General features: G+C 33.7%; 1 protein-coding gene across 1 annotated transcript in view; it reads right to left on the bottom strand.

Annotated features, from left to right (window-relative positions):
• The window catches only part of MOB1B (MOB kinase activator 1B), a 54,397-nt gene that overhangs the window by 9,832 nt on the left and 31,790 nt on the right, over positions 1-12,775 (bottom strand). Inside the window, exons 3-4 of the mRNA XM_072941121.1 lie at positions 6,870-6,963; positions 565-698 (exon numbers count right to left, since the gene is read on the bottom strand). Of these exons, the coding sequence (XP_072797222.1) occupies positions 565-698; positions 6,870-6,963 (228 nt within the window). The remainder of the gene's footprint in view (positions 1-564; positions 699-6,869; positions 6,964-12,775) is intronic.

Here is a 12,775-nt window from a genome sequence, read left to right as displayed (position 1 = left end):
ATGGTAAAATCATATGAACTGTCTAAATGTAAACAATTTCCACTTGAAAGGTCAGTCCTCCTTAAGAACAAATATTAAAAAAGCAAGTGTCACACAGTTGATAACAGGCTCACCCCTCAAATCTTCTTGTTTTCTTCTCACCTAGCCTGACTTCACAGTTTGTAAGGTTCACACTGTGGGTCATGAATACAAAAACCCTCTTTGCCATAAGAATAATGTATAACTGGTTTAAGTCATATAAACTCCCTTCCCAAACAAAAAAATGGATATGACTACAGCAGATGATCCAACGTCTAGTCTCTTTTTTTCCTAACACAGGCCAAATTTGTTACTATCCAAGATGCACTGAAGTTCTTACCATTTAAAATTATAGGGAGGTTTACTTTAATGTTCATGACAAACTTGGTGTAAAAAAGATAGGACTCTTTAAAGTATATAACATTAGGAATATTTTGATAGGTATGGTAATTTAGCATGGTTCCTGGAATAGAGAGCCAATAAGCCCTAGAAATGTGTGAAATTACATAAATCACGATGGATCCCAGTTATACAAAACAGTTATACCTATTTTTGATGGAAATAATGTCTCATCATCCAACTGGTCCTGAACCCAAGTCATCAGGTAATCAATATACTTTGGTGCAGAGCACTTAATAGGCTTCTTTATGTTTGTTCCATCTGCCCAATGATACTCATATCTGCAGTAGAAAGATAAAAAGCACACAGACCATCAGTATATACCTATACATAGTGTGTATATTTTTTAAATTACATATGTATGTTTATTATGAATGTATTCAGGATATATTTTAAACAATCTGCTCCTCCAAAAAAAGATTTTTTGCATATGACATTTAAATCTAGCCATTTTTAAATTGGTACTGGACTGTTCTGCATTTATCAGAATGCAACCTAAGCAGATCCCATCAAACTCATTTTTTATGAGCTTTCCTTCATATATAGCATTTGTATTTTAGAATCACACATAGTATAAATTACCATAGTAGAAAACCTTTTTTACCTCCCATCTTTATGATTATTTTTCTTCTTCAAAAAACATTTCTCTTTAGGCAGTACAATTCTTTTTAACTTGGGGCTTTAAATTGTGGGTTAAGGATAGAGAATAACACAGACATGTCAAAGTAAGGTGAATGTAGAAGAGAATGATTTTATTTGAATACATTTGGTTGAGGAGCTAAACATGCCTTTGAGGAAAACTGGCAACCCAAATAAAGACGCCTATAGTATTTGGGTATTAACCTAACACTGTCCTTTGGTATAATAAACATTTAATGCGCACCTACCATGTGAGAAATACTGTGTCAAGGAATACTGTTCTTGAACAAGGGACACTAAGATGAAAGACATTTTCTCTACTCTCAAGGAGAAGAGACAGAGAAGACAAACTTGTAAATAAGCATGTAAAAATAGTACAACAGAATGCTAATAAATTACATACATACATACAAACACACACACACAACCACAACCTGATTTTTAAGATAAGAAATAAGCATGCAGCTAAAACTCTAAAGTATAAAAATGTCTAAACTGAACTAGCATTTAGTTTTTTAGTTTCTGAAAGGCTCTCTCTCCCACTTCGCTTCTCTCTTCAAATCAACTGTGTTTTTCTAGCCTCATCCCAGAGTTTGAACTGATATAATGATGGGTGAGTAAGCCTAGTAAAGGAACTGAAGGGAATATAATGGAAAAATATGACAGGGTATTTTAAACAATGAAAATTATCTTGCAATAGGATACATAAGGATGCTTCCTATTTAATCATAGCTACTTACATTTGAACAGTAAACCTTAAACAGGATATACGTGAATAAACTTTCTAACAGCATACCTTATTGCCAACCCTGGGCAACAGGGATGCAAGTCAAGTCTACTTTGAAGGTCTCCAAGTGGAGATTCCCCGACATTTCTTGGCATCCTGTTCCACTATTTAATCACTTTCACAGTCAAGAGAATCTTCCTAATATAAAACAAGTCTTGACTGACTTAAGCCCATTCTTGTTTCAATCTCTCAGGAGACAGAAAACATGACTTTTAACTATCATTACTTATCCTTCTTAAAGACAGGAACTCACCCATGTCTTCTCCCTTATGTTAAGAAACCTTAATGTCTTTACCTTTCCCTTATAGTCATGTTTTCCATTTTGTTAATGATCCTCAGGTGTTCCATAGTCATTTTTAAATGCAAAAATCAAAAGCAGACAGAGTAAGCAAAAAAATCATTTTCAATATCCTGAAGCTTTATAAAAAATACCAATTTTCAATGTCTTAAGGATTTTTTAAAAATAAAACAAAAGTATATTGCTTATACTTCTAGAGTTTATGAATGTGATTCCCTGATTCTTTTACTTTTGCCATGTTTATACTTAAGATGACTTCATCTTGTAACTCTATTTTGCCCCCATTGACTTTTTAATTCCACCTCTGACAGACTACTGTCTTTGAAATTTATTTCTGTTATCATGGTACGAACTTATAAACTGCAAATTCTAAAATACTCATTTCTTAGTTAATAATAATAAATAATAACTAGGAAAAAATTCTATGAGCCATCACTCAGTACCACTTTGCAAGGAACCAGTGCTAATCAGCTTTTTTAACCAGCTATTGGCAAATACTTCTCCGTGGTACAATCCTGAGCATCTGCTGGTAAAGATGGTAAACCACGGCAACAACTACATCTTCTCAGCACTAACAATGGGCAAAAGTTAAGGCTCTCCCAAAAAAAAAAAAGGAAGGAAGAAGGGCAGGTAGAAGAAGAGGTGGAGGGAGGAAAGAAAGGAAGTTAGGGGGATGGAAGGAAGGAGATCACTTCTCATTTTTGTAGTATCTATAGAGATCCTGTGCCTGTTACTTCTGAAAATGTAGGCACATTCCTCCTACACCAGCCATTTAGATAACGTTTCTCTGGGGAAAGTGACAAGGGCAGTATTCTAACTGGCAGTAATTCTTCCTAGTTCACAGGAACAGGATATTGGTGTAATATCAGAAAAACCTCCCAGTAAAATACTAGTCAACTAGAAAAGGGGAAAAAATGACAAATTTTAGGTGAAGAAAACTCGCAGACACTAACATGAAAAGGCAGTCAGGATTAACATCAACGGTGATGGGATGGTCCACGTATACGCCTCCTCACATGATCCCCTGACAAAGAAGGTATCATTTCTGTGGTGTTCCACCAAAAATGCACCGCCTGAATGTGATCATAAGGAAAATTCAGACAGACTGTAGCAGGGATCCTGAAAACCACCTCCAAGTGCAGTGATTTGCAAAGAGGACTTACAGAACTCAGCTTCTGGCTGTACTCACAGCTATGATTTATTACAATGAAAGAACACAAACCAAAATCACCAAAAGTGGCAAAGTCCAGAGGAAACCAGACACTTGCTTTCAAGAGTCTTCTCCCTGTGGAATCACACAGGCCACACTTTATTCTCTGAAAATTGACATGTGTTAAATACTTCCCACCAGGGAAGCTTATTAGAGACTCAATGTCTGGGTTTTCTACTGGGGGATGGCCAAGTAGGCATCTCTGCATAGCACATACTAAAATTCCACACTTCAGAAGGAAAGCATAACCTATACTGTATGTACAAAAATGGCACAGAGAGCCACTCTTAAAAGTTAGGGTGATAGGAACTCTTCAAAATTCCAAGTTCCCAGATGCCATCCAAGGGTCAACTTGGTAAATAGGCCTTTAAAAAGATGGCAGTCAGAATTGCAATGTTAACTCTTGTCTGTACAAAAGCCAATATGGGGAAAGATGGAGGAACTCTTCTAGATTCAAGGTACCAGAAGAGATAAGTCAAAAAAATGAAGAACATACTCCTAGATAGGATCCTGGACCAGAAAGGAAAAACTGAGATGTTGCTGAGGCTGCTGATGAATGGTGAATGGTGTCTATTGACAGGAGGAAGTGATCCGGAGGGTTCATATTCTGGTTATGTCAAAGTGTATCCCTGTTTTTGGAAAATACAGCTGAAATATGTAGGAGTAAAGGGGCATAATGTATACAACTTGTTCAAAGGGTTCAGAAAAATTAATGTTAATGAGTATACATTTAGAGGGAGTAGGTGATGAAGCAGGTACAGTAAATTATGTTTATAACTAGGGAACCGGGGTGAAAGGGATATGGGAATTCGTTGAGCTATTCTGGCAACTTTTCTGTACACTTAAAACCACATGAACTTTCAAAGTTTGAAACAGTTTAAAAACAAGTCCTTTTCAAAAGAATTACCTTAGGAAATATTCAAACCGTATTATTCTGAACATCACTGACGATGGCAAAAAGTCAATTCTTTTTAAAAAGGACTGGATTCTGAGAAACATCTAAACTCATTTGGAATCAATCTGTGGCATAGGTTGATTACTCCAACTAGGTAATACTTTGTTCAACATGTGAACCGGTCAAAAAGTAAAGCAGGACTATTAAGTAATAAAACTAAATCTCTTGGGTAGTTATTTGACTCTGACACTACAATTTAAATCTACCAAAAATATTATGAGCAATGAAAACATTAGTAGAGTATGTGGTGAGAAATCAAAGTGACTACTTCTAATGGTAACACTCCTAGGCAACAGTAAGTTTGGGCAGTTTGTTTTATTGTTTTGTTTTAATATTTAAATCTTGGATATAACTGCGGTGGGGGGGAGAGAGAATGTACTTTATAAAAAGTCAGTACTAAAAATTAAAACTTATTTCCTTACAGGGGTCCCAGAAGGAAAAGAGACAGAAAAGGGGCAAAAGATTTATTAGAAGAAATATAGCTGAAAACCTCCCTAACCTGGGGAAGGAAACAGACATCCAGGTCCAGGAAGCACAGAGTTCCAAACAAGATAAACCCAAAGAGGACCACATAGACACATTATAATTAAATAGCAAAAATCAAAGATAAAGAAAGAATCCTAAAAGCAGCAAGAGAAAAGCAACTAGTTACATACAAGGGATCTCCCATAGGACTATCAGCCAAATTCTCAGCAGAAACTTTGGTGGCCAGAAGGGAGGAGCATGATATATTCAAAGTCATAAAAGAAAAGGCCTACAACCAAGAATACTTTACGTAGCAAGGTTTTCCATTCAGATTTGAAGTAAAGATAAAGAGTTTCACAGACAAGCAAAAGCTAAAAGAGTTCAGGAGCACTAAACTAGCTTTACAAGAAATGTTAAAAGGGTGTCTCTAAACTAAAAGGCAAAGGCTACAACTAGAAATATGAAAATCAGGAAAGGGAAAATCTCATTGGTAAAAGTAAACATACAGTAAAGATAGCAAATCAACTACTTATAAAGATAACAGAAAGGTTGAAAGAAAAAAGGAGTAAAATCATCTACATCTACCATAAGTAGTTAAGGGATACACAAAACAAAAAGATATAAAATATGACATCAAAACCATTAAATGCTTAGGAGGCAAGGGAGTAAAAACATAGGGGTGGTTATAATGCATTCAAACTCAAGAGATCATCAACTTAGAGTAACCATATATATATGATTGCAATATATGTTATATATCATATATATTATATATATAAATATATGGTTGTTATACATGAACCTCATAATAAACAAAAATCAAAAATCTATAATAGATACACAAAAAAGAGAAAGGAATCCAAACATACACTGAAGATAGTCATCAAAACACAAGGGAAGAGAGCAAAAGAAGAAAGGAGCAAAAAAGAAATACAAAAACAACCCAAAATCATGAACATGTCAATAAGGACATACATACTGATAATTATTTTAAATGTAAGTGAACTAAATGCTCCAAAAAATAGACACAGAATGGCTAAACAGATACAGAAACAAGACCCATATATATACTGCCTACAAGAGACTCACTTCAGATCTAAAGACACACACAGACTGACATTAAGGATATGGAAAAAGGTTTTCTGTGTAAATGGAAACAACAAGAAAGCTGGGGTAGCAATACTTTTATCAGATAAAACATTTTTTAAAAATTACTGTAATAAGAGACAAAGAAGAACACAGTACATCATGATAAAGGGATCAATCCAACATGAAGATACCACATTATAAATATATATGCATCCATCACAGAAGCACCTAAGTACATAAAGCAAATAATCACAGACATAAAGGGAGAAACTGAAAATAATACCTTAATAAGTGACAGTAACATCCCATTTATATCAGTGAACAGATCATTCAGACAGAAAATCAGTAAGGAAACACTGGCCTTAAATGACCAGAATATTAGACATCAAAAAAGGAGCCAAACATTTAAAAAAAAAATCTTGGCTTTTTTTTTTGAGGGGGAAAGTAGTTACTTATTCATTTATTTATTTTTTTTAATGGAGGTACTGGGGCTTGAACACAGGACCTCATGCATGCTAAGAATGCACTCTACCACTAAGCTATACCCTCACCCAAACATTCTTTTTTGAGTGTATATGGAACATTCTCCAGAATAGATCACATGCTAGGCCACAACAAAAATCTCAATGTATTTAAAAATATTGAAATCATATCAAGTATCATTTTCAACAAAAATGGTGTAAGACCAGACATCAAATACTAGAGAAAAACTGCAAAAATCACCAATAGGTGCAATCTAAACAACATGCTACCCAATAAGCAATGGATCACTGAAGAAATCAAAGAGGAAATTAAAAAAATACCTGGAGACAAATGAAAACAAAAACGTAATGACCCAAAATATAAGGGATGAAGCAAAAGCAGTTCTAGGAGCAAAGTTTATAGCAATACAAGCCTGTGTTAAGAAAATAAGAAAATCCTCAAATAATGTATGCTTACGCTGAAAGTAACTAGAAAAATAGAACAAAGATAAAGTAAAAATGAGAAGTGATCATGAATCATGTCTTACTTTGGGCCTGCTGACATCACCGGACAACTTTCTTCAGTACAAAAATCTGTGATTGTTCCATACAGCATGTTGATCTGATTGAAGAAATCTACAGCTGCAAAGCAAATATACATAATAAATAAAAATTAAATTTTACTTTTACTCAAGCAGAATCTTTTATCCAAGCAGAATCTTAGATCAGTGTTCTTTCCTCAACAAAGAACAGGTGAAAAGCATACAAACAAATATTTGGCTCACAAAACTTAGGAGCTTCTGTTTATTAAGTGACTCCCTTAAGGGAGTAAAAAGGAAAGCACAGAGTGGGAGAAATTATTTGCAACACATATAATCAATAAAAATCTTGAATTCAGAATATATAAAAAACTACTATAGATAACTAAGAAAAAGGCAACACAGTAAAAAATGTGAGTTTTGAACTTACATGTCACAAAAGAAGTTTCCAGACGGTCAAAAAGCATATGAAAAGATGTTGGCAATCATGGAACTGAAAATTTAAATGACAGTGGAATGCCATTCTATAGCCATCAAAAAGGCTAAAATTTAAGTGACAATGCAAAGAGCTAAGAATATCCAACACATTCTTAAAAAAGGACAAGGTGCATACCAAAAATTATAAAGCACAATGAATAAAACAGTGTGGACTTAGTAGACCAATGGAACAAAACTGAGAACAGAAACAGATGTAAACATAGAAGAAACACTTGATTTATAATAAAGCCGTCACTACAGAACAATAGGCAAAGGACAGTCCTCTCAAATAGCTATGAATCTACTGGTTATCTCTACAGAAAATAAAACTTGACCCTTCACTCACAGCATACCCAAAAAGCAATTCCAAGTGGATCATACATCTAAATGTGACAAGACAATAAAGTTTAAAAGCAGAGAAAAATATTTCCGTGAACTTTGGCATGGATATATTTCTTAAGAAAAGCACAAAAGCACCAATCATAAAGGAATAGTTTTTCAAATGTTTCACTGGAAAACTGTTATTCCTTGGTTTTTGATATTTTTGATGCTATTCATAATTTTTTATATTGACCTTAGAGCCAACAAGTTTATTAAAATTACCTATTGGTAATATTAATCATGGTGTAGTAATAACAATCTTGGTCGTTTGGTTTTTCAACATTCATTCATATTGGCTATAATAAGTATAAATGTTCTTTCTTCCTTTCCAGTCATTATCTTTTATTCTTTTTCCTGCCTTACTGCGTTGGCTAAGATTCCAGTAGAGTGGTGGTTCCTTAACTTTTTTCTAATCTGAGGAAAATAACTTCAACATTTCATTACCAAGTATAGTGTTAGCTATACCTTTTTTGTAAATAGATATGCTTTATCAGAAAAAAGTTCTCAACTATTAATTTGATAAGTTTTTAAATTATGAATTGATTTTGAGTTTTATCAAATGTTTTTTCTCCATATATTGAGATGATCATATGATTTTTTTCCCTTCCTCCTTTATTTTGGCTAAATGGTGAATTACAATTGATTTTTAAGTGTTAAGCCAACCTTTTCTTTCAGGAATAAGCTCAATTGGGTCATGGTATGTTATACTTTTTAAGTATTGCTATATTCAAATTTCTAATATTTTTATTAGGGTTTTTACATCTAAGTTCGTAAGTTAGATGACCTAGTTTTCTTCCTTGTAATGTCCATGTAAAGTTCATAACACTAGTATTTTCTCCATTCTGCATAAGAGCTTTAGTAAGACTGGGGTTCTTTTTTTTTTTGGACATTGCTAAGATATTTCATTCTCTTTTTTTCATCAAAGTAAAGCTGATTTACAATATTGTATTAGTTTCAAGTACACAACACAGTGATTCAATACTTTTATAGCCTATACTCTATTTAAAGTTATCATAAAGTACTGGCTGTATTCTGTGTGCCGTACAATATATCTCTGTTGTTTATTTATTTACATAGAAGTTTATACCTCTTAATCCCCTACTCCTATCTTGCCCCTTCGCCTACCCTCTCCCTACTTGCAACCAGTAATTTGTTCTCTATATCTGTGAGTCTTGTTTTGTTATATTCATTTATTTTTTAGATTCCACATGAGTGATAGCACACAGTCTATCTGTCTTTCTGTATCTGACTTATTTCACTAAGCATAATACCCCTCAAGTCCATTCATGTTGTTGTAACAATATTCCACTGCATTATCCATTCATCTGAAGGACACTTGGGTTGCTTCCATATCTTGACTATTGTAAATAGTGCTGCTGTTACACTGTGGTGCATGTATCTTTTCAAATCAGTGTTTTCATTTTTTCCAGATATATACCTGGGAGTGCAATTGCTGGATCATATGGTAGTCCTATTTTTGTTTTTGAGGAGTCTCCATACTGTTTTCCATAGTAGTTGCACCAATGTACATTCCCACCAACAGTGTATTACAGTTCCCTTTTCTTCACATCATCACTAATATTTATTATTTGTGATCTTTTAGATGATAGCCCTTCTGATGGGTATGAGGTAATATCTTGCTGTGGTTTTGACTTGCATTTCTTTGGTTAGTGATATTAAGCATCTTTTCATGTACCTGTTGGCCATGTTTATGTTTTCTTTGGAAAAACATCTATTCAGGTCCTCTGCACGTTTTTTGATTAGGCTGTCTGTTTTCTTATTGGGTTGTACAAGCTGTCTATATATTTTGGACATTAACCTCTTACCAGTCATATATCACTTGCAAATATTTACTTCATACATTAGGTTGTCTTTTCATTTTGTTGATGGTTTCCTTTGCTATGCAAAAGCTTTTAAGTTTAATTACGTCCCATTTGTTTACTTTTGCTAATAAGATTGGTGTTAACTTCTACCTTAAGTGTTTGGTGGAAATCTCTATTGTGGGAATGCTTCTAATTGGATCATAATTTTTAAAAATAGTTACCAGACTATTCAGATTTTTAAATTTTTGTGTCACCTTTGCTATGCTAAATTTTTCTTAGAATCTGCCTATTTCAATTAAATTTTCAAATTTACTGGCATAAACATGAAACTAGTTCATAATATTCTCTTATGTTTAATATTGTATAAGATATTTAGTGATAATTATTTTTTCATTCCTGAAATTGGTTACTTGTCCTTCCTCTCACTTTTTCTTGATCAGCCTTAGCAGGGTTATCAATTTTATTAGATTCTTTTCAAGGAACTATCATTTTTTCTTTTGTTGATTTTCTCTATTATATATGTGTTTTCTATTTTAGTAACTTTTGCTCTTATCTTTACCAGTACCTTAACTTTCTTTGCATTTGACTTACTGTTGTTCTAAATTCTGGAAAGTGATGATTGGATCTTTAATTTTTAATACTTTATCTCTTCTAATATATGTATGTAAAGCTCTAAACTTTCCTCTAACACAGTATTAGTCACATCCCACAAGTGTTCACACATAGTATTTTCATTACCATATTTCAGCGAAAAATATTTTCTAATTTCCATTGAGATTATTCTTTCCAAACACATACAGATAGATTTCCCAGCTTTTGTCACTGTTTTCTGTCTCAATTCTATTATGGTCAAAGAACATACATTACACGATTTCAATCCTTTTAATTTTTAAAGACGTGCATGTACATAGTCTGAGGTGCTTAGGTCATGTGTCCCTCAGGTCAAGTCTGTTAATTATGTTGCTCAAATCTGTCTAATTCCTTAATAAAGTTTTTCCTCTATACTTTCTATCCATTTCTGAGAGAGGGATGCTTAAATCTCTCATTATGAGTGTGGATTTGTCTATTTCTTCTTTTAGTTCTGGGAACTGATTTTAAGGTATTCTGGGGATCCGATTAAAGATACATTCAGAACTTCATATATTCTTTGTAAATTAAATCATTTTTCATTTTTAAATCTCCCTTATTCAAGTTTTTCTGCCTTCAAGTACACTTTATTTTACATTAACATGACTACATCAGTTTTCTTTAGATTAGTGTTCACCTTTTTAGTTTCAACCTGTATCATCTATTTAAAGTATGCCTCTTAGAAACAGAATTTAGATTTGTTTTGTTTTCAACTGTCTTAACATAATTGTCTTTTTATTGAAGCATTTTGTCCTTTACATTTAACACAATTACTAATTTGGGGATTTCAATTTATCATATTACTATTTGGTATCTATTTATCCTATTATGTGATTCTTTTCCTTTTCTTTTTTATGTTCTTTAGGACTATTTTTACTGGTCTATTTTTCTCCTCCATTAGCCAGATAATTATACATTCATTTACCATTATTTCAGTCCTACCATAGATCAAGGGTTAGCAAATTATGACCAAAGGGCAAATCTGGCACATTACCTGTTTTAGTAAATAGTTGTATTGGAATGCAACCCTGCTTACTTGGATGCAGACTGTCTATGGCGGCTTTTGCACTGTAGCAGTAGAGCTCAATAGGCGCAACAGAGTCCATGTGGCCAGCAAAGCCTAAAATGTTTACTGTCCGGCCCTTTACAAAAAAATGTGTTAACTCTTGTCCTAGCGTATAACACAAGCATCCTTGATTTAACTAAGTCCAAACAAAAATAAGTATTTTTAGCTCTTTCCAAACAATGGATGATCTTTAGATATGCCAGAAACCATGCTAGTTTCTAAGAATAAGGAACAAAACTGACTCAACTCGTGTCCTCATTGAGTTTACAGGCTAATAGGAAAATATCACTTGAGCTTATTATAAAGGAAAGTATAAGTTGTGAAAGCAAACAGCTTCCCCTCAGTGTGCCCTTTCTGTTGGTATAAAACAGTCAATAAGAACTTGGCACAAATTAACTTAACAAAACTACAAGGAGTGTTCCAAAACCACTGACATCTATCTAGCCAGACTCTAATACCCTATTGTCTATGCTCTCCTGGACAAAAATATATGTTTTTAAGTTTCTCAGGCAAAAAGGGACTATTTAACCATATGTTTAATAACAAATACCACATATGGTGACTATGAGTTACGCTTCTGTTCCTTCTTATTTATACAGTCCTATGCCTCTTTCCATCCCATTAATTGCCCATAAACAGCACTCTGCTTTTTTAATTCAGACTTTCTAGAGCACCAGAAGGAAAAAAATTTGACTTAAACGGAGTCAGAATTAATTACAGATGAAAGTAGAGCAGTAATAAGCATTATACTAATTTAATCCTACGAGTTTTCCTCTGCCCTCTTTCCTCTCCATGGGCCTAGATTTACTCAGTAATGACTCTGCAACTTAATGACTCTTAAGTTGTCCTCCACATGAATAGAGGAAAATCTATGGCTTTGAATCTCAACTTCTATACTAAATGGCTGAGTTACTTAAATTCCCTGAACCTCAGTTTCTTACCTTTAAGATTGGGTTTATTGCAGAGTGCTTAAAAAAAAAAAGCGTCTACCATAAAGTAGGCATTTAGTAAATGTTAGTTTCCTTCCACAAAGAAATGGCCTCGAGATTCTGTGTCACATAAATTATTTATAAAGCATCCATCCAGCTTCTTCCAAAATCCTAAACCTTCTTTCTAGCTTCTTTAAGCTGTCACTATAGCAGCAGAATGTTCAAAACCAGGCTCTGCTTTCTGGCTATAAGACTAGTTGTTGCATTTGTAAAATTTCCCACCTTCTACCACTTTATCTTCATCTGGTAAGTAAATTGAAGCCAGAAGGCCATTAAGATGCCAATCTTATCAACAAATTCCCTTTACTCTTTCAAGTACCTGAAACTGTCAGTGAACAGAAATATCTGTCTAGCATCAAATCCCACTCACTTCATCAACTGTCATTTGGGAAAATTACTATAAATCAGAAAAAAATTGTAATCCAATCTTTGAGTGAAATGTTGTATTTTAAAGGCAGAACTCTATGTTCTACAGGGAATGTTCTAACATTTCAGCTCAAAGTAATTTTCTTCTAGCTATAAATGCAAAATGCCCGTGAAACTTTAGAAGTT

The sequence above is a fragment of the Vicugna pacos genome, chromosome 2, assembly GCF_048564905.1.
Source record: "Vicugna pacos chromosome 2, VicPac4, whole genome shotgun sequence".
Classification (NCBI taxonomy): Eukaryota; Metazoa; Chordata; class Mammalia; order Artiodactyla; family Camelidae; genus Vicugna; species Vicugna pacos.
Note: the sequence above shows the minus strand (reverse complement) of the source record. Positions and strands in the feature narration are given on the sequence as shown.